Below are 22,744 nucleotides of genomic sequence, written 5' to 3'. Positions count from 1 at the left end.
AGTTCTGTGGACAATTCTTTGTTATCCTTCTTTTGTCCCAGACACGCAGTATTCTGAAAGTGCTACTTCCTCCTTCAAATCCAGACTCAGGTACCTTTGTTCAACCCACTTCATCAAACTTATTTCCACCCCTGATTTTTACTAATAAAGCAGTGCCTCACTGTTCCACATGCCTACAAAGCAGTTTTCCTCCTAAAACTGTGGCTGAACATTTCTTCTTTCTGTTCCATCCTTCTAGAAAGCTCACAGCATCAAGACAAACCAGTGAAGACCTTATGAACAACATGGTACCAATGACATCCCATCATGAAAGCAGGTATATAGGCTTTTGAGTGGGGGGGCGTGTAGCCTGGACAGGCACAGTGTAGACACATTTTCTGCTCAGAAAGGCAAATGTTGCTGCTTAGTTGTCCCTTCTCCAGTTTTAATGTCTTGCTCTCAAACCACGGTCCTCTTATCTGCTTTTACAGCTTCTCACATTGCCCCTGTCAGTTCCACTGAATAAATGATGTCATCCTTGTCAGCTTGAATGTTTACTTCTTTCTGCACTGCCCTTGGCACAGAATACTCTTCCCCCAACTAATCCATCCTGAAAGCCATTTTTCTTTTCCTTCTGATCTACCCTCAAGGCCTGCACTAAAATGGCAGCTGCAAATAGCTAAGCAGATGCTAAGAATGTAAAAGCTTTTTAAAGTATCCGCCTGCTGAAGCCAACTCTGCCACCTCAAAGTGAGCACCTAAATTCCCAGCGCAGGCACGGGAAGACCCCGGCAACTCGAGATACGACTGACTGCGAAAAGCAGAGCGGGGAGATGTTTAGTGTTAGCCTGCTGATCAGGCAGCTTTCAAACCTGCTAAGGTTTGGTACATGCCTGAAAAAAACACCACAGTCTTTACGCCTTAGTTATCTTAGTTGGAGCTTCAGGGACACACCACCCACCATTCCCTGATCAAAGCCCAGAGCCTCCAGTGGAAAGAAGCCAAGGAAACTGTTTTCCTTTACAATGGAAGGAAGCGGTAACAGCAGCTTCAGCTGATGCCATGTGTTTGTACACCAGCTCTCTGGCTAGACTCTTCCGCCAGGAAAAGAGAAATGACAGACTCACACTAGGTTTCTTGATGTGCCGGAGAACGTCCAAGCCTCTACCATGCTTTGAAAGAAATCGGTAGACAAAACTTCCTCTGACAGACATCTGCTGTACCAGATAGATAATAAAACCATCACCCCAAAAAAACCTCTAAAACAAATCAGGGAGAGAAAGAGCTCACCTGTGAATATAGATGGAGCCCGAGCAGCCAGGTGAGGATGGGCTGAAATCCAGTGTTGCGAACCTGGGGAGCTTCTAAACCCAAAGGAAACCACTAGATGGTTAAGGAGAGGTGCTGGCCTGGAAGGGTGTACTTTCCCATGGACTTAGATGCTAAGACTACTCTAGATTTTCTCTATTGTCATATAATTTGTCCTGTGGAAGAGTGGAGAAGGCAACATCTCCGTTTCCAGCATCCCATTTCCTTAGTCTTTGTCTCATGAAACACAGCTACTTAGTATTTCTAAGTTTATCACTGCCCTTTGGAGGACTGCATATTTATACATTGTCCAGTATAATGAGACCATAAGCTAAGGGGCTTGGAAAGGACCAATACAAATTATGCAAACAATAGCAAAAAAATAAAGAAAGGCTATGAATCTGGAGCAAAGCCCCGTAGCTTCTCTTGAGTACTTGTTCCTTCTTTATGAGCTCTGTTGCACTGTGTGATTCTGTGCAAGGTTCTGAGTGTGTTCCTCACTTGTCACAGCATAATCCAAACAAAGAGCTCTTTAACAGGCTTTTTCTTTTTATCTTCTTACTTACACGTACCAAAAAGCCACCAAGTGAGCCATTCAAATAAAGTATACTCCTTCCCTTTAATTGAATTTACTGGTTTCAATACAATTGCAGATTCAGCACCATTATTTAATTTCAGGATTTAATGAATGTTGTCAGATCTCCTTAAGGGATACACATGAGGCTGATGAACTGGCTCCTGGTTCACTTGTGCCATGTAGTCTTAAATTTCATTTAACCAAGAAAAGGTTTAACCTTTTTTCTTCCCTTGACCTGTATGACACATCTCTGAAAATCTCTGTGTGTTACACCTGTAGGAAAATGTTCCCCTGTGTATGCACCCCCCTTACACCTTCAGGGTCATTGCTAGCCTCTTATTCTTCCTTGCAGCTTCTGTTCATCTTGCACAGAAGCAGTAGGAAATAGGCCCTACAGGGATTCAGCTAGTGCATTGTCTCCAGGTATAGCTACCTGGCTGGGATGTCATCCAGGTCTGCTGATCCTGATGTGGCAGATATAGCGCAGTAGCCATCCCCACACAGAGGCATGGTTTATCAGTGCAGTTGTGCAAAAGCTCCCCCCTTCCCCCGCATTACCATACCTCCCTTGTGCTGATTCATGGCCTAAGTTTGGGAGTGAGAAGGGCACCTGATAGATGAAAACTGACGGTACTGCTGCACAGGGCAGAAGTGAGTGTACCACTGAATGTGATAAGCAGAGTAATTAACAGAGATTAATAAGAAAATATTTCAGAGACCTATTTTTGAGCTATATCTGGAGGCCATTCTCCATTTTAAAAAGGACACTGCATTATCATTTTAGTTAGAAACATTATAGAAACTTTTGCAAAAAAATCTTCTCAGTGTCTTGATAATTCAGTCTTGACTCACCTATGTAACCAGCTTAGTCAGCTACTGTCTCAGAAAACAGCCACAAATTTTACTTTTCCCTTCCTTTTACAACCATGAACATCCTTATTTTTCCTTCAAAAATCATGAAAGTTATATTCTCAAAGGTCATAAATTATTCCCCCAAATAGCATTCTGTTTCTTCCTATAAAAGTGTTACCAAAAATCTAAACTGCCTATAGAAATGAAAGGTAAGAACCTAATGAGGTAAAATTGGGATCAACTATAGCAAGTAAATGCTTTTCTTTAAGAACCTGGGACAGAACTTGTGGGCCAGAATGAAGGAACAACCAATGGCTCTTGCATTGCAGCACATTTCACCGATACTAAAGACAACTGATTGAAACAAGAAATTAGAGCTCGTAAAATGGATGAAAAGGAGGGGAAGAGATATTGAGAAGTCTGGAAAAGTGTAATAAACATAAGGAGTGAAAATAAGAGTACTGGAGAACAAAGGTATATTTATATCATGGCACTCTACTTCTGATCCTAATTTAGTCTTACAGATAAACTATGAGAGAAGGTGCAACACTACATCTGCTTCCGAGTTACATGTTTGTTGACCAACATGATCAAAAATCTCCAAGCCAGTGTCAACCTAAATACACCTCGATGTAGAAATCTTAGTTTAGATAACAGCGATGCAACCAGACTTGCATGACTCTGTTCCTTAGGTGACATAATTAAATACATAATTACACTGTTTCTGATTTCAGAGCCAGTTCTCTTGATGTGTAGTCTGCGGTCATGTCACCAAGCTCTGTATGTAGATAAGTAGATCATATCGGACATATATACTGCTCGTTGCACTGCAATTACTTAGTCCTGATAGAAAATCAGAACCTCTTAACTGAAAGGTTAGAGATCTAGCAGGCAGAGCTTACTATTGTAGTGCACCTTTACTATAAAATTAAAAGATGTTAACAAAGTCTAGGAGTTTGAGGGAAAGCAGGGATTTATGTATCCCTCAGTCAGCCTACCAAAACAAGAAGCAGTTTTGCAGCAGAGCAAGCACAAGTTTCTGTGTGGCTTCTATTTCATCTTGTAGTCACAGTTACCTAACAGGTCACTTAAAAATTCACTAAACCATGGCCTTAAAGCACCACATTTACATGTCTTTTAAATCCTTCCAGGCATAGTCACTGCACCACCTCCCCAGGCAGCCTGTGCCAGCCTCGGCCACCCTTTCCGTGAGGGGATTTTCCCTCATTCCCAGCCGAACCCTCCCCCGGCACAAGGTGAGGCCGTTCCCTCTCGTCCTGTCGCCTGTTCCCTGGGAGAAGAGCCCGACCCCCCTGGCTCCAGCCCCTCTCAGGGGGTTGCAGGGAGCCAGAAGGTCTCCCCTCAGCCCCCCCTCTCCAGGCTGACCCCCCAGCTCCCCCAGCCGCTCCCCACAGCACTTGTGCCCCAGCCCCTTCCCCAGCCCCCTGCCCGGCTCTGGACACGCTCCAGCCCCTCAGGCTCTGTCTGGGAGCGAGGGGCCCAGAGCCCACCGCGCCATTCCAGGGGCGGCCTCCCCAGTGCCGAGGGCAGGGGGACGGGCACTGCCCTGCTCCCGCTGGCCACAGCACTGCTGGCACCAGCCAGGATGCTGCTGGCCTCCTGGGCCGCCTGGGCACACGGGGGGCTCATGCCCAGCCGGCTGCCGACCAGCCCCCCCAGGCCCTTTCCCCTCTGTCCCCAGCCCCCAGCGCTGTGGGGGGTTGTTAATGTTAATGAATTAAAAAATCAAGTACAGTAACTATTGTTGCTGGTTTTGAAGACCATGTGCCTTTTCCCTTCAATTATTTCCCATACAAAATATAGTTATGAATCTCAGGAAATCAGAATGTGTGAGGAAGTTCTACAGGCAGATATGGATAAAGAGAGAAAGAATAAGAAATAGGAACCAGAATCCAAGTGTTACCTAGAAAATCTTCCTCCTCCTGTTGTAATTGCAAACATGCAACCCAGTACTGCCAGCAATACTCAATGTGTTGGATGCTATCATCTTTTTTTCGCAGAAGCAGTGGACAGATGTGTTTTCTGAGTCAGTATCTCAGCCCCTTCTGACACATTTTTGTACAGATTTTAAAAAAACCTTTTTTTGATAAAAGGAGTGCTGATTGCCTCTTTCTCTCATTGTTAGCTGCCGATCTATACCAACCACTACTGAGGGTACTTCCCTGCCAGAGAATTTGTTTAAATTTAAAAATCAGCTTTAGCTATGATGCTGAGCTCCCAGGCTGATGAACTATTTTGATACTACCACTATATCATACAGTTATGATGTATGATGCATTTGCATTGAATTTCTCCAAGCTCTGTTCTAACTGAAGCATCAACCCTGTGTCTGGCTACAAAATGAGGATTTTGCTTTTCTTGCATCAAGGATTTCCCCATAATTACATTTCCCTCTCCTCAGAGATAGGTCTTTTCTCAAGAAAACTCCTGCCATGAACATCTTTTTGAGGGATATTTGTTATCGATTAGCAAGCAGAATGCAGTTAACCATTGTTTTCTCATGGAGCCAAAGTACTTTGGGCATGTGGTTTAGTGCCTCCGGCAATCATGATTTATCCCATGGAAGATCTAAAAGTGTCATTTGCAGTAAAGTACACTGTAGTTGCTCTATAGGAAGGTTCCATGTGCTAGGTTTTTCTTTTGTTAGCCTAAGAAAGGGAGCAGAAGTCTCTCTTCCTTTCGTCTTAATTTTGTATCTGAGAGGTGCTCTAAAATTTGACAGTAAGGTAATGGGTGTATGGACTGTGGAACCATTCAGGAACCTGAAATTGTGTACTCAGCTGTGTCACTGAGATACAGTGTCAACTATACTGGGATGCTTCATCATCTTGATTGTATTTCTGCTGCTTCTGACCTGCAGCCTCTCTTTTCCAGTTAGAATATAACTTTATCCAGGAACTTAACTGACTGTGTTGAGTGGGATCATAGAATAATAATAGAATTAATATAATTAATTCAGATGATCTGATGGGGTTTCATGTATTTTGGATATATCCTCATGTCTCAGCTGACCCTGAGTGAATGTACTTTCTCTTATTGGGTCTTAGAGCCTGAGCAATCCCAGCCATTTCTCTAAAGCTTGAAAAAGAGTACACGGAGATCCCACACCGAGACAGAAAATAGGAATAAACCCAGGAACCATGACAAATCGGACAGAAAACCTGAGGCAGTAGAGAAGGGACTGCAATGGAAGAGTCTGTTTGATCCCTTATCTGTACCGCAGCTGGTTTTCATCGTCCTCTACCAAAGAATAACACATTGCAGTGCCACTGCATGAGAAACAGCTCTATATGACTTGCCTGACCTGGGGTCCCATTTTCTGTTTTTGCAACAGTCCTCTAGCAAGAGATTAACACTGTGGTTGGCGGCTGGGTACTGCGTGGTTGGCATCCAGCTGGGTGTCATTCCAGAATTTCCTCCTCCCCTCTCTCAAAACTTCTGATGTATTAGAGTCTGGGTGCTTGTTCCAAATCATCAGACCATGTCATTTAACAATGTTTGGCAAGTTTTATTTATTAAATATTTTCCAACAAAAGCCTGTAAGGCAACAGAAAAGTAAAGCGTAAAATACATTTGACTTAATTGGCAGCAGCAGACTGCATGCGTCAGAAGGAATTAACCTCCAATAAAGCAGGATGTGCAGGAAACATAATGTACTAGTTTGATATGGTCTTTCAAAGCTACCACTTCCTGGAACAGGGGCAGAAACACAGGCTGGCTAAGCCTGGAAAAGGCCGTCAGATTTATGTGCATGCAATAGCTCTCAAAAGATCCCACACGCGTACATCGAGAAACCTAGCAAGAAGGAATTCAGGACTGTCTTGCCATGTCAGGGATTTCATACTCCTTTTCCCCTTCGGTGTCTGGATACAAGGCAGATGGAGAGTAACGTTTATGCTTCACCTCCAGTGATTCACCCACAACATCTATGATCCGAATATCAAAGCAGTTAGACCAGACAGCTCTCATTTTGATGACACCCTTATTAATGAAGATATAATAAATGACAGATCAAAAACTACATTGCTAGTACTTTCAGGAACCCACCGATGTGAACAGACGGGCTCAAGAACTATTCATAGAAAACTGAAAAAAGACAGGATCTCATGTTATTTTTTGGGGTAATGAAGGATGGACAGAAGCATATGGCTGCAGTAAAGAAAGGCAAAGAAACCCTTGCCCTGGTTTAAAGATTCATTTTCACTTTGCTGTGTAAATGACATGGCCTCATTTTTCATGGTTAGAAAGAAATAAAGAAAGAAGCTGGCTTGGAGAGAATGTCCAGTCATGAAGGTCTTGGAAAGGATGTTCTTTTGTACAAGTTGCACCTTTCCTGCAAGGAATTCACAGCATTTTGGTAACATTAACAAACAGTCCTTCAATGTATGCAAGCACTACTCATGGTAAACTGAGGCCTGGGGCTGGGAACACCTTGTGAAAATGTGTGAAACACGAGTTGATCAATTCCTGTCTCCACTCAGTAAAATAATTAGATCTCATTTTAGCCAGCTGGACTAGGTTTTGGAATTGGAAGTCAGGTACGTGTTTGTTCTTATAACAGCAATTACTCACCTATTTCATTTTAAAGTGTTTTAATTGTATTTATGTCAGTGGGACTGAACCAGAGCTTAAATGCAAGTTCTTATTTACGTTATGTCCTGAATTTCCCTAAGTGTGTGCTAATGTGATTTTGTGAATTGAGATGACAGCGATTGAAACCCCATCTAGTCTATGGCTTCTTGCTCCCTCTTTTTTTTTCAGGAAGAAAAAGCAAAGACATCCTTGGATGATAGGATCTGATCCCTCAAGGTCACCTTGGTCATTCTGGAGATAACATTCTGGTGACCCACCATTTGAAAACAAAGCAAACCAAAAAGGCTTCTCACAGTATCCTGAGCAAAAACGTAATAGCTGCCTTCAAGCCAGAGTCTTCATTTTGATTTTATTTACACTTTTACAAGAATCACCAGGATCCACATTTTGGAAAGTTTGCAATAGGTCCCTCAACTAACTCCATGGTCTCTGCTTAAAATATTCAGAAATGAAGTTCCCAATAGCACTGCACAACTTGGATGATACGGCTCTCATTTTCTCAGTGTTTAGTTGCCACTTCTAACAAATGGGATTGCACTAGGGCTTGTTCTTGAGCACAAAGCACCTTGCATCCCCATAAGAAAGTCAGCTGCTGAGACACATAGTTGGAAGTATCTGACCCTTGGATACTCAGGGTAGATGCTCTATCAAGATAAATTGTGTGTAGGAAGGTATGGGATCAACAGCACCTACTCATTATTGTAATATATTTGAAGTAAAGGAAGTCCACTTATATCAGAGAAAGCATCTCCCTGAAGTCCTGTCTCTGTAAGCAGACTTCCGTACAAATGCTGTCTTTATTGACAGACCTTTGTTGTCATTTACCGATCCCTGACCAGGATTTTTTGAAACTCTGGGTACCAATAATTCAAGCAAAGAAAGTTTTACTTCTTGCCATAACTATCTATTTATCCTCAGTTTAAAGAGAGAGAATTGAGGACTAATGGTCACTAACTATTCCCTGACAGTAGCTGTTTAATGGGGATAAATGATGAGTGCTGGGTCAGCTTAGAAAGCAGCCATAAAGTCCCAGCAAGCAAGCAGGCTGCCTCTTCCATCTTCTGTTGCAAGATCCATTTTTATACTCTCCCCATGACCTAAATCTTCATATCCCCCAGCCTCTCCCTCTCCCTCCCTCCAGTGAATGTCCTTTTGTGTTTCTGAACTCATCACTTCCCCTCCAAGTGTGCTGCTTTATTATTTTTTTCTGTCTTCTAGAAAACTAAGCAGTGCCCTCCTATGTCATTATCTTCATTACAGCTCTGCCATCATTTGCTTCCTTCAGAGATCACTTTTCATCCTTTTTATAATTGTGTTCTTGCCATGATCTGAAAATGCTCACCCACAGATGCTCTTCCTGGGCTCTCTTCCTTGCCTTTACCTTGCAGAGGCTTTCACAGTTTGCCCTTTTTAACTAATTTTCTGCTTGATATATTTGTCCTTTGAGTATATAAACAGAGTATCAGGCCAGGCAATCAGAAGACACTAAGAGCTATCTGAGTCCACAAATACTGTTATGGCATGATAAATCAGGGAGATGCAGCAGGGAATTTTATTCCTTTTGAGTCAATGACAAAACTTCTATTGATTCAATTGGAACATTATTTACCAAAAACATTTGTGGGACAGTTTAAGAACTGCCAGATATGAGCATGTGTGGGAGTAGAATGGAGGCAGACAACTTTTTCGTGCCTTCTCAAAGATGTTCGAGGCCAGTCAAACAATTGCACTTGTGGTTTTCTCCCTCTTTTGGAGCAGGTCACCTGGAAAAGGACAGAGGGATGACGGGGTCCCTGTTCTGTGCTTTGCATCACTGACTGGGGGAGATCCAGAAGGTGATAAATCCCGCCAACCAAACAGATGCCATACAAGCTACATTTGTGTCAAGCACTGCAGAAAAAACATGGGGCTTCCTATATGACTGATTTATGCAGGGCTGATGTACTCCATGATACCTAGGACCCGGAGAATTTTTTCCGAATTTTTTTGAAGTGTAACAGAGTCATGGGAAGAAATAGATATTAATATTTAAATATCTTCATGATACACAGAAAACTATGTCTCCCCTTTTTCTCAAGGACTCTCCACTTCTTTTGCCCTCTTCTTTCCACCACAACTCTTACAAAACCACGGTGACCTGGCTACCAGAGTTGCTAAGCTGGTTTTCCGAACATTTGATTTTTAACAAAGATCTGTATTCTCGATATGACAGTTCTTACAGGCAACAAACAACAGTAGTCTGTATTACATCATATTACCAGTGGCACTCCAAAGCCCCTTTGGGATGAATAGTTTCCATAAGGAAAATGAAAACAGATCTTCTGCTCCTGCGAACTGCTTTAACACATTTGAAACTGATAGTGCAGATCTGCATAAGCTCAGAATGTGAACCAGTGGGTCTTGCTCTGTGTTATAAAGAAAGTTAATTGCCATAATTAAATGACTTATGACTGCACTAACATTCTGTTACACTCCTCTTATAACTCCTGTGGTGCTTTCACACCAGTAATTCCTGCAGTTCACAGTAAAAAATGCATAGATTGTTTGATATGCCACACTTCACTGTGATTTCTATGCTTTCTATTAGTATTAAAATCTCTACGTTAGTGCACTAGTGATGTGGTTCATTAATTGCCCATAAAAGTAAAATATTTTTTAGGTTGACTTCTGTGCTTCCCTTTGTTTTCTAGAACTTGTCAGGTCAAATGGACCAAAGGGCTTTGAGTCGGGGCCTCTCACTGATCCCCTCAAAGTCCCTGGAAAAATTTCCTACTTAATAACAGTAGAATTGTCTTAAAATTATGTGCATGCTTTGTATTACCAAATAGCAAAAACCACTGTCATGAGCTCACACAACTTGCATACAAGCTGCAGGCACCTCCACCAACTAAACTTTCTTTGAAACAAAATAAATACAACGTATGAGATAACTCTGGAGTCTGGTGGGAAACGGTACAGTGAGGGAGAGCGAGGCTAAGGGTGAAGCTTGTCTCTGCCAGATGGGGATGAGTTAAAGTCACTGTGGTCAGCCACCTTATCCCGGGGGGACACAAACAACCTCCATCATCAAAAGTGAATTAATTTCATACGTGGACCTAATGGATAGTACTCACCTCGTTATCCATACCTGGAGGGTAGAGTGCAAAATTCCCTTCTAAGTTCATACTCCAATAATATGGACAATGGCCAAAGAAGGTTTGAATTGAGCTTCACTACCTCTATGAGCAAAGAATGCTCAGAAAAAAAGGAGGATAATCAGAAAAGATCACTATTTCTGATGACAGTTGTTTCCAATATGCTTGGTGTTTTCAATATTTTCAATTATTTCAGGGCAGAGATTAATAATGAAAGTATTCTAAGGAAAATTGGAAAACACTGAACTCATGGAAAATGAGACATGAGAACATTATCCCATTAAACAAAGAGTACCTAAAAGAAGTTACAACCTACCAGAGACTGTGAATTTCCTAAACTTTGTTTCTAAGACTTTCAAAGGTTTTTCTCAGAAGTGGTTTAACCCATAGAAGCAGTGCTGGAGTACTTGCCCGGCATGGAATAGTTGCAGAGAGATCCTAGCATGAGCCTGACTTTACCTTGAGAAAGCAGATGGGGGTGTTGATGAAAGACTCCTCCCTGCCCAGGAGACTGGTGAGGGGTATGGTGCTCTGACCCTGCACATGGTGTCAGCAGTCTGGTGAAAAAGCAAAGAGATCAGAGGTAAGAAAGCACGATGACCTCACAGATGGAGTCCCTCATGCCTTGCCCCCCTCCAATGACAGAAAATCAACATCCCCAGCTCTTGCTCCGCAGCTCTACCAGCATTGCTCCATTATGCCTGCGAGGTGACACCATGACAGTACAGCAGAGTTCAGTGGTGGTGGGAGGCAAATCTCAGAAAAGAGCTGATGGGAGGGGAAATCAGTCCTAAGAATCTGCAGCAGGAAACTTGTCAGCTGACAGATGCTTCAAGGGAGTCTTATCACAGACCTTTTACAAAAACATGGTTAAAGTTGGAGACCAGTGGCTTATACATCACAGAGCTCGATAAAACCAGTGAGCAAAGGTGTCAGTGCTTTTGAAAACTGTTGTCAAAAGCTGGGGCTATGCAAGTGTTAGAAAGAGGAGAAAGGAAAAAAAAAACACACCAAACCTTCAAGTCTGAGATCTTTGGAGCAGCTCTACTACAGTGACGTGAAGCAATAGCTGTGATAACAGCAGTCAGAGGGGTAGTCTTTTCAGTTGGATGACTTGGTCCCACCAAGCCAACCCATCCAGCAAAGCTTCAGGAGGGAAGAACATGAGAAGACACCAAGTCGTCTGTCCTGCCTGAGCATCACTGCCTTCTCCAGGAAACAAGCTTTAATTTCCAGCTGCAGATTGCTGAGTCATTAGGGAGGGTGGTGGATCCTCTCTGAAGAGGAGAAAACCATGAAATCTGATGTTGCTGCAGAACTTGTGGATGTTGAGGCTGACTGTACAAAGGCAGCTGACCACTCTTAGCAGCAACTGGAAAAGAAACTTAAAACCATGCTAAAACCAGCTCCCAGTCCTGTAGTCACAGCATGAGGTTTCACAGAATGGAAAATACCCCTCAGCCTCCAGCCCTTCATCTGTGATGCTCAGTGAGGAGAGGGTTGGCTCCTGTCACCCCCTTGTCCATAACCGAGCCCCTGGGACTCCTTTCTCTGCAGGGATCTGGAGAGGGATGCTCCATCTGCTTCAGGAGTCAAAATCCCACCTGGGTGGTGAGTACTACCATACTGGTGCCTGAGGACACAGCTGGGTCCAGAGATGTTTCTGTTCGTTTGGTGATACGCACAGCCTCCAAGTGTGAATCCCCCTTCTGTCCACAGGGCCCATTGCACAGTCCATTTTTAACTTTTAAGGATATTCTGGGAAAAATAATAATAATAAAAAAAAGAAAGAAAAAAAAAAAACACAGAACCCAGGCATGTTTTTCTCCATTACCATAAAGAAGGCTTGTGAATGCATGGTATTAGTATCCCAAAAGCTATTAAACTCCTTAGTGATGGGAAACAGATGGAAAATAAGACAAAAGAATTCACAACTCATGTTAGACTGAATTGAATTCCTTTAATTTCACACAATGAATAACATATGAATAGGATTAACTTTTTTTTTTTTTTCTTTTTTTTTCTTAGTTAAGTGCTCTATACTGTGCTAACCTGATTTGGTAGCGAAAAGACTGAGCTTTGTTTTAGAAAAAAATGTTTAAAAACCAACATCTAAGATCATGAAGGAGCATGACATTAAAGCATGCCAGATGTATCTAAGCCTCAAAGAACATCAAGTCCATATCCATTTTTAAATGTACAAAAATGCTTCATGAATAAAAACTGTTACAAAAAGAACATTTCAAACAATGTACAAGTTTTTTTTCTTGCCTCTATATTCAATAAAATACAAATACATTTTTTTGCTCTAAAATATGTTTACATACAATCAAAGTAGAACATGCAAATTACACTTTAAAAAAGGCTTTTAAAAACCACTTATGAATACAAACTAAAAATTAGCCAGCACGACTTATAGAACAATCTTGTGCCCCATTCGTTTGATTTTTTTTTTTTTGAAATACAGTATATACATATTTAACACTTCATGTGCATTTATTATTTAAGAAATAGCTTAAAAAAATAAAGAAAAAGAAAAGTAAAACAAACCAACATGGGATTGAACTGCTTCCCCATGTTGTCCAATTGGCAGCTCTTTTCATGTTTTTAATTTTTTTTTCTTTTTCTTTTTTTTCTGTGTAGTGTTTTATACAGCCTAGGCAGGCATCTTAAGGAGATCTCAAATACGTGTCCTTTGTTGAAATGTGCTTCTAATTATCTCAGAACTGCTGCACCCCAGTTTTTGGATGATATGGAAGGAAGAGGCATTGCAAGGGCATGATGTTTGTTTTCTCAATTCAGAAAACCATCCTGGTTTTTTTTTTCCTTTTTTTTCTGTCTTTTTTTTTTTTTTTTTTTTTTTTTTTTGTGTTGTTGTTCTTTTTACTCTTCAGGATGCTACTTAAATGTGCTTAAGTGCAGTCCTGAATCAGGCCTGTGAAAATAAGAGTTAGGGACATCCTTGTGTATGGAACAACAATTCCTGTTTATTTCTCATATTGCTGTAGCACTCAGAAGCCCCAGTGACAAACCAGCACCTCATTGCACCAGACGCTACCCAAAAAATGTAACAACACAAACAGAATATTCTACATGAATGGTCCAAAGCATTGCTGTCAAGTGAAGAATCATGGGCCATGCTGTAGGATACCCTAGTAGCAGGTGACTATTATCACTTACTTTATTTGTTCTGTTTTTTTTTCCTTTTTCTTCCTTTTTTTTTCTTTTATTTTTGTTGTTGTTGTTGTTGTTGACAGTTGCCCAAAAACATGCAAGGTGCTTCACAGAAAATTTAATATTGAAAGGTCTCAAGAAACTGGCAGTATGAAGCTTATAGAGACACAAGTGGCTGGTTGGTTTGGTTTGATTTTTTTTCTCTCCCCACACGTTTGTCCCCATTCCCAATTTTACGCTGGGTCGAGGAACACAAGACCCGTGGAGGGGATGCAAACCCTTGGTCTCATTTCATATGGCTCAGAGCCACATGATATTTGTTTTGTGATTTTATTGAAGCATGCTAAGACGTGTGTTAATCTGTGACACAGCGGAGGTGTTTCAAAGGTCTTTTTGGTCTTAATAAGCAGAAGGGCTTTCTCCCCAGTTTTATACAGTTCTTGGAAATGTGTGGAGAGAATTTAGAGTTCCTCAGTAAATCTTCCTAGTGGTAGGGAAAAAAAATATCAAAAAGCTCATTACTGGAATATTGTTGGGTAATAAACTGCAGGAGTGGGATTTTAGCCTTAAGCCCTAAAACTAAATCCTTTATGATCTGCATGTAGTACATCGCCTTATAATATTATTCTGTCAGCAACCTGCTTATCATCTTTATAGACTATGCAACATGCAGAACACAAATTCTGAGTGCCATCTAACAGTATTTTCAGCCTGCTTTCATACAAATTAACAAGCTAATCTTCCTACCGGCCAGGACTGGCTGCCCTGGGCTGTTGTTTGGACAAACCACCAAGGCTGTGCCACTGTGTCACGCTCTACCAGCACCTTCATGCCATGAAAAACAATCCTTGGGCATCAGGATAGAGCCCATTTTATACTGACAGCTTGCAGCTACCAAGTCTTGAACTTAGTTTCTCTAGGACCAAAAGGACATCTTTTTTTTTTTTTTTTTTGCTCAGTGAAGGGTATACGGGGCTGTACCCTCTCAGCGGACACTCTCCTTAAGCACTGTGCCTCTAGCAACATTTTGGATAGTATTTTTTTGAAGGGTAAAAGAATTTTTTTTTTTCCAGAAGTTTGGGAGCATGGGAGGCAGCGGTCATCCAGTGATCCTTCCCTGTGGAGGTTGTTGCATCCCAGTGCATTGTCCAGCCCAAATCCAGCCTTTATCAGCGCTCTGTAAAGGTCTGACACCTCTTGAAGCTTGATGGCCTTTCAGTGACAGAATTTGGTCCTTTCAGACCTTTGCTCCACTCACTTTGCATTGAAATGTCCTTCAGTGCTAATAGAGGGGTCACTGACAATAAAGTATAAGTTGTTTGGCTTAGTTTCATCTTACAGGCTACCTGGAATACCAAACAGAGTATTTCTTACGTTTTAAGCAACACTGTCACATACTTTCAGGCTTAAAGGAGAGATGGAAAACAAGAGATTTCTGAATCAACCAGACCTCAATCCAATGCTTTTTAAGGAAGAAGGGAGGAGCTCAAGGTGGCTTAAGGATTTTTTTCTGCAGGCCGACAACTTCAGTCAATAACACTGTACTAATTCAAGCGAACTGAAAAGCAAAATTGGTTGCAACAGAACGAGCGACCGGCCAGTTTATTTCTAAGCTGCATTAATTGGAAAACAAAAAGCACAAATGAGTATGTTGAATGATGCAAAACAAATTGGAAACAGAATTCTGTGATTCGTTTTATCAGTGTTAAGGAGGTAGGATCTCAAGATTTGTTCCAGACATTAAAACAAAAATATATCCCCATTCCCAACCTCCCAACCCAATCCAAACACCAAATGCATTCAGTTTTAATAAACTAAGGTGCTATCACAGAAGAAAAATCAGTCTCTAAAAATAATGAGCTGTATGTTTACAGTGTCCCTTTAACACCATAGTCTTGATATGATTTTTGTAAATAAATAGCAGAATAGAAACACAATATTTTTCTGCAGGGACATTTTTTTGTTAGGTTTGTGGTTTTGTGTTTTTTTTTTTTTTTTTTTTTTTTTGGTTTTTTTTGTTTGTTTGTTTTGTTTTTTTTTTTGTTTAGTGTCATGCTATTTGAAGTTTCCTTGGCAATAAACCAGTTCAAAGATTTCTCAAAAAAGGGAATAGCAGTTGGCTTATGAATCTTTAAATAATTCCAATCCCCGCTCCCTTACTGGAATTTTCCCTCCCCCCTCCCATTTTAATATCCATTCTTACCATGCCAGGTGTTAAGTGTACTGAAGGACTTTAAAAAGAAATGAAAGAAAGTTGAAAGTACTTATTTTCAGATTTCAACAATGGAATTCTTTTTTAAAAGCATTGTTACTGCAATGGAACAGTTTCATGTTCAGTCTTTGTTTTAGTTAAACCTTTTAACTGGGCTGTGGAAAAGGATCTCGGGTATTTTACCCAAGTTAAATCAGTGGCTAACGTACAACTCGAATGAGAAATGTACAGTTTGAACTGACCATTTAAAGAGACGATTTGTCACACACAGTTTGCATCCATGCAGACTGAGAGCTCTATAATTACATTATGTACAAAAAAAAAAAAAAATTTTTTTTTTAGTTTATTAAGGCAACCACAACTTGGAGAACATGTCCAAAGTGGCATTAATACAATTGCAGTGGTGATACCCTTTGAACATTTTTATTTTTATTTTCAAATAAGAACACTTATTCCTTTTCTTTTTTAAGAAATAATTGCCAAGAAAGAACCTATTTTCCATAGGGTTTTGTTGTCTATTTTTTTAAAACAATCTACTTTATCTATTTTCTTTAAAAGAACGTATCAAGGCATTGCTACCCAATGCAAATTATTCTGATCCTGGGTTTCCCATCAATTTCACTGGGAATTACAGGTGGTAAGAACTGGTAGGTTTGGGCCCTGTCTTTTTACTCTATTTTTATTGTCCTTTTTTTTTTTTTTTTTTTTTCTTTTATCTTTTTTTATATTCTTTTTTTGGTGATTTTGTCCATGTTTACTATAACTCTATTCCCCAGAAGTGTCTTGCTGTTCTCTACTCATGTACCGAGCATCAAAACAACTTGGTTGATGGATGACCCCTTTTAGACATGCCATTGAAAATGCCAAGTTGCTTCAGAGAAACATGCTAGCGTAACTGAGTATCTGTGTACATCTTACTTTAAATGCTGTGAAATTCCATCGTTCCTTGGGATAGCACTCGGAATGAGTGTGCACGCGTGTAAGGCTCTACTTTTCTATTGCCTATATTGCAGCTAGTTGTAACTAGGTAAGTAAATGAGAAAGAAATATATAGTTCTAGCAGGAGTCAGGCATTTTGGGTTATGCTGCCCCAAAGCCCGATAGGTATATAAAACTGGAAAAAAAAAATAAAAATCAAACAGATTATAACCAAGATCACAGTTGAGAAAATTACATTTTTTTGTTGGGTTTTTTCTTGTTTCTTTTTTTTTTTAAATTTTTTACAGTGATTTCTACTATGGTATGGTTACTCTTAGTTTCACCTGGCCCGCCAAACAGAATCGGAGTCGAGCATGCAGCCCTAGTGATGATGTTCAGCTCTCTGTGAGGATGACCTCCCACCTCCGGGTACGGTACGAGAACAGCAATGCTGAGATGCTGATTAGTTTTGGAAACTCTGCAAAGTAGACGCTCTCCCCAGCTTCAACACACACACTCAGCCCCCTTAGCCCCCACCTTTCCCACACTCTTTCCCCCTCTTTCCTGGGGGGCTGGGGCCAAAGTGATAAAGAGGAATATTCGGACCCCGGCTGGCACAGCTCTCCGTGAGGGGTTCCAGCCACCAAAGGGATGAGTGAGTCTGGTGCTGCCGCAGGGGCGGAGCGGACCGCGTGCCTCCCGTCCCTCAGTCCCGGAGTGCCCCACCACTGGCACCCGACATCCGACAAGGTGCGCCGGCCTTAGGGAAGGCCTTCGCTTTCGCTCCCTCTGCTTTTCCGGTGCCGCTTCACTTTCATGTCCTCCTCTTCCTCCTGTGGGGACTTGCTTTTCCTTTTCCCAATCCGGGGCATCCGGGGAGGAGGGAAAGAGGGTGGAGGTGGGGGGGGGAGGGAGAGGAGGTGGCGGCGGCGGTGTCTCTCGAGCCATGTGTATGACAGCCTCGATGGTGGCCATGATTGTATCTTGAGTGGCTGCTTGCTCCAATATCAAAGGGTTGAGTGTCGGTCTCTGACCTCTTTTGCTGGGAAGGTCAATGCATTTTTCCAGAACGGGCATTTGGTCTCTGGAGTCTTCATCGAAGGAAAGGGGTTGCTTCCGAGGACGCCCCCTCCGCTTCTTGACGAAGTTATTGCCTGTCTTTGATTGTCTCTGCAGCCGCTTGGCTTTCAGGATCTTGTTCACGTGATCCAGATTCTTCTTTGTGGACAGGATCTTGGTGTAGTTGCACATCTTGCGCACCTCGCACTGGATTGCTTCAATTTCACGGCGCTTGAACCTTTTTTTCAGTGGTGAGCTGGCTGTTGGGAGACAGGGAGAGAAACAGGGACAAGTTGAACGACAGTGAATGGAAACTCTGCTCTGCCTGCTATCAGCGTCATGAGGATCAGACGCTTTCAAGCCCAGTAGGCTGAAGATGACTACTGAAGAGACGATGGCTGTAAGAAAGGACTCTGAATAGAACATAATCTAAAATATATATATATATATATTATAGGATTATTTATTACAGTCCTAGAAGAATTGCTGTTACCTCTTTTTTTACTGCCCTAGATGAAAAGACAACTTTGACTATTAAAGCAGTCTCCAGAGTTTTCTCTGTCTTTCCCTTCTTCTAAAGCAACAAAGCTTTTCTACAGCAATATTTTACCATGGGCTTGCTTCGTTCTCATTTCTAAACCTCTAGTGGGAGTGAAGAGAGGGCTGCTTAGCATAGCTTTCATATTAGCCCACCATAATTATTAAACTTTCTATACCCCAAACATATACTCCTGATGTCTTCACCCCAGCCTTTGATTCTTGCCATGGATGCCAGTTAGTATGAAAAGTGTTTGTTACTGAAAATAGTGGGCATAGACAAACTGTGTGGGTCACTTCACCTGTGGCAAATTCATGCCCCCTGCCAGGGTTTCTTTAACTGTCATCTCTGCAGATACTAGCTGAAACTACTCAGTCATATAATTGACTTTAATGGCTTCCGAAGTAAGCTTACCCCTGGTTCAGATCACTTACTTTAGATCTGAATGAAGTCCAAAGTAGTTAAGTCTCTTGCCAAGGTCACGTTGTGAGTCATTGTCAGAGTTGGAAAGAGTACCTAGCATTTCTTGGCTCCTGGTCCTTTGCTTAGGACATGAGACCTTCCTTAGGACACAAGACCTTGCTTGTTTTTCTTAAATTGTCTCATTGTCCTTTACCAAACGTTACACCTGTTCAGAGTTCAGGATTTGCACACAGCTTTACTGCGTAACTGCCCCTTTGTGAGAGAAACAGAATGTATTAATTCTGCTGTTGCAATAACTGGTACTCTCTTTCATTCCTAACATATCAGTTCTGCGCTGCTGGAAACAAAACAATGGAGTCCAGAATTTCTTTTCAGTAAAGAATAAAACATCCCACTAAATTAACCTCAGCCCACATCTACTTGCAAACTTAATTTACACCTGACTGTCAAGCAGGCATTTGGGTTTGAAATCCTTGAAGTTTCCAGAGCAGACAAGATTTCAAGAAAAGTTCATTTGGGGGTTATCACTCCCTTCATGGCTAACAGGCTCATCTTCTAGTGGTAGTTTAAATAAAGTTGTTATTGTAGCATTTTCTGTAGATAACCAGGAGCCGTCAAATGGTAGAATCTCCTCCTCCTCGCTATGGGCTCTGACAGATTCAGCATACAAACCTCACTCACTGGTCTCCCCTCTTGGAGAAAATAAATTATTGGCTCTTATACCACCGTGTTCCTTGGATTCAGCAAAGAGCTTGCGTAAACAAGCCCCAGTTACAATGCAAGAAGTAGGAGTGAGTCATAAACAAAACACAGACATATGCTTTCTTATAAATAAAGACCTGGATGGCCAACTTCCCAATGTCTGGTTTTCATTAATTACAAAACAAAATACATTTTCCATATGTAACCCACTCCCCACACCAAAAATAAAAATAAAACCCACTTGCAGTTTGTGATTCACAGAGGACAAAAGAAAAGAGGAATGCAGTCATTTTGGTACCAAAGAAAAAGAGAAAGGAAATTAATATATCCAAGTTGCTCAGGAGAAGCTAATTAGTTGCACAAAATTCCTCTCACGTAGGTTGCCCCTAAAAAGTGTGGTTGCAGGAGCCCTAAGGGCAAGTGGCAGTGAACTATTTCTAAGTCATCTGATCAAAAAAAGGTTAAATCCATGTCACACAAAATGATTAGTCTCATCTGGCCTCACTGGTGATTGACATATATAGTCCCAATACTTCAGCCCTAAGCATCCGACTCCTCTGAGTCCCTCGCAGAACCTGAGTGTAGTTTCTGGTCAGAAGATTTAAGAAATCAAATATTTGGCACACTTTTCATATTCATTGTCCACCTTTTCCTTTTTATTTTTATTGTCAGGGAACGTTTCCAAGATACTTTTTTTTAAATTCCCATATTCAAGATGCAATTATTTTCCCAGAAAATAAAGCTGAAATTTTTCAGTTGCTGATGGAAATCAGCAGAAATAAAGGAAAAAATGCAAGGTTCATGGTGAAATCAGGAGATTTGGCATTACTCTCAACTTCCAAAGAAAGCCAAAGGACAGGAAACGAATTTGAAATGAAGCGTTAGCCAAGCATCTACAAAGATTTTATGTCTGTACTGAGATTTATTTGTAGTTGGTTGTTTCTGCAGCTTAGTGTTACCACCCCATCACAGTCAGAGGAGATCTGGTCTAGATGGTCAGTAGAGGATGACCTCTGTTTCTAAAATGAGAACTCAATGTCATTTAAGGTGGCCACGGACATCTTTCTGACACCCTGATACTAGATAAGGAAGGTGCAGGTCTCCTTTTCATCCTGCCAATTCCAGTGGGTGTCTTAGGCACCCAAGAGGTCCAAGTCACCCACGCTGAGTGTCCTGGATGGAGCCTGATGGTGAGTAGACAGTGCCTGAGTGGAGCAAAGGCAGGATCTGCTTACTGCCAAACTGCCCAGTTCTCCGAAATGAACTGATATGCAGTTATGGGGAGATATCTACACCTACGTGTAAATCCGTAAGCTAAACACCACTCTCAGCCTCTTCCTTCACATTGCTGAGATACTTTTTTGCCCTCCTAAAACTTTGCAAGCTGACAGTCTGTTTCCTTTTGGACTGAAACTCATTTTCTCATTCAGAAAAAAACCCAACCCAAACTTCTGTGCTGGTTTACTGTACTAATTTTTCTTTCATAAATGCTTTGGGGTGTTTATGACTTTCTCAGTAAGCTTGTTAGAAGCTACTAATAATGCTTTTGCTTTTCTTCCTAGCAAGACTCTGAACTCACAAGCTCTAGAAAGTATTGGAGCTCTCTTACACAGTCTGCCAATAGTCAGAATGCATGTACTGAGTAGGTAATATGCTTTCAGGCCAGGTTTTTTATAAGGAGATATTAGGAAACCAAATATTATTTTGACTATTAAGAGTCAGGGACATCTGATTCTACATTTGGTGTAGAGAGACTATGTGGAAAGGAGTCTGATAGGTCTGCAGGGGGAAGATTTGATGAGGTGTGCATATGACAAAATATCAGGGAGATCTGCCAAAATAAACCACTATTGAAGTGAGAGCCATTAGGTGTTATCAACTCATCTGGAAGCTCTTGGTGAACAATCTTTGATATAAAATATTTTCCTATATTGCCATGTGATATACTGCTCTGCTGAAAAGCAAAGCTAAGTACTAATCTTTCCCATTTTCTCCAGACAGACCCTGGCCAACCCCGGTCCCAAGTTGGGCTGCGTTGTTTTTTAGGCTTTGTTGTTCTTTCCCTGCACATACGTTGCTGTTTACGTGTGGAAACCTTGCTTTGGGAGGAAGACTTTTATCTTGCTCTATCCAGTGGAGTTCATCTAGAAGGGGCTAAGGAGGAAGTATTGAATAGTAACACGCATGTGAAAAAGGGAATTTGCTTCTGCAGAGATGATACACCATGGTGGCAACCTCTAGGTGCTGGAGAGGCATTGGAGGGACACTTTTTAGCCTGGGCACATTTATCTCCCTACACTTCCCCAGACTGCATGGCCACATGCTCCCTCTGTAAAGGCCTAAAGCTATTTGGCAAAATCCAGCCCAAAGTGAAGAGAAACTAGAAATACTCGATGCAGCACAGGTGCTTGTACTTTTCCTCCAACCTTTTCCCAAACAACCTCATCTAGTTGCCCCAAACAAGCAATAACCTACAGTAATCTTAAAATACAGCTTTACACATTTAAATATTTACACTTGTTAAATGTAACACTTTAAGGCATACGGAGGCCCAGGGTTTCTGCCCTCCCTGGGGTATGTGGATGCAGTGAGGCTCCATCTCATGGACAAAGACAAATTGAAATGGCCGCAGGCCATGCCAGCAAGTCACGCAGGATTGATGCCATGCTGGAAATAGCTTTCTGAGGCAAAAGAGAAATCTCTGCCAAAAATTTACATTTCCAAGGATAGCTTAGAGCCGGCTGGAGGACCCACTCCAGCACGGTGGTGTTGAACAAGGAGGTGAGCCCAGGTAGATCAGACCTCTTGGAAGTTCTCCATCGGTCCCCTAATTTTAGTTTGAATGGCTTTGTTATGTCTGCAGCACTAAAATCCTTCTTGCTGCCTGTCATTCTCCATCCCTTTGGAGTCACCCGAGGCCACTTGCAAGAACATGGCACAGAGAAGACTATTTGCTCAACAGCTGGGCTCAGTTTGCTGACTGGGTTTGAATGGAGGAATTTTCAAAGAGCTCCCTATTAATTACAGGAAACCCATAGCACTGTCCTGTTTTCCCATTAACACAGTTTCTTTCACTGTTCAACTAAATTATTTCAACATCTGGGCTACAGATAAACCAACAATTTAATTAGACTTCTGAAAATGGAAAGAATGAACTATGCAGTCAAGCATACACTTTCATCTTGAAACTGATCATAAAATATTTGTGTGCTTTCATTCTCCACTGCATTAAAAATCTGTCCTTAGTTTATATA

General features: G+C 41.5%; 1 protein-coding gene across 1 annotated transcript in view; it reads right to left on the bottom strand.

The window, feature by feature from the left end:
- Positions 1–17,405: 17,405 nt before the first annotated feature.
- Positions 17,406–22,744, bottom strand: part of SETBP1 (SET binding protein 1) — a 259,184-nt gene continuing 253,845 nt past the window's right edge. Inside the window, 2 exon segments of the mRNA XM_040580452.1 lie at positions 17,406–17,676; positions 17,678–18,087. Coding sequence (XP_040436386.1) covers positions 17,530–17,676; positions 17,678–18,087 — 557 coding nt within the window. The 3' untranslated portion in view covers positions 17,406–17,529.

Source organism: Falco naumanni, chromosome Z (assembly GCF_017639655.2).
Source record: "Falco naumanni isolate bFalNau1 chromosome Z, bFalNau1.pat, whole genome shotgun sequence".
Lineage (NCBI taxonomy): Eukaryota > Metazoa > Chordata > Aves > Falconiformes > Falconidae > Falco > Falco naumanni.
The sequence above is the reverse complement of the archived record's forward strand: the minus strand, read 5'-3'. Positions and strand labels throughout refer to the sequence as shown.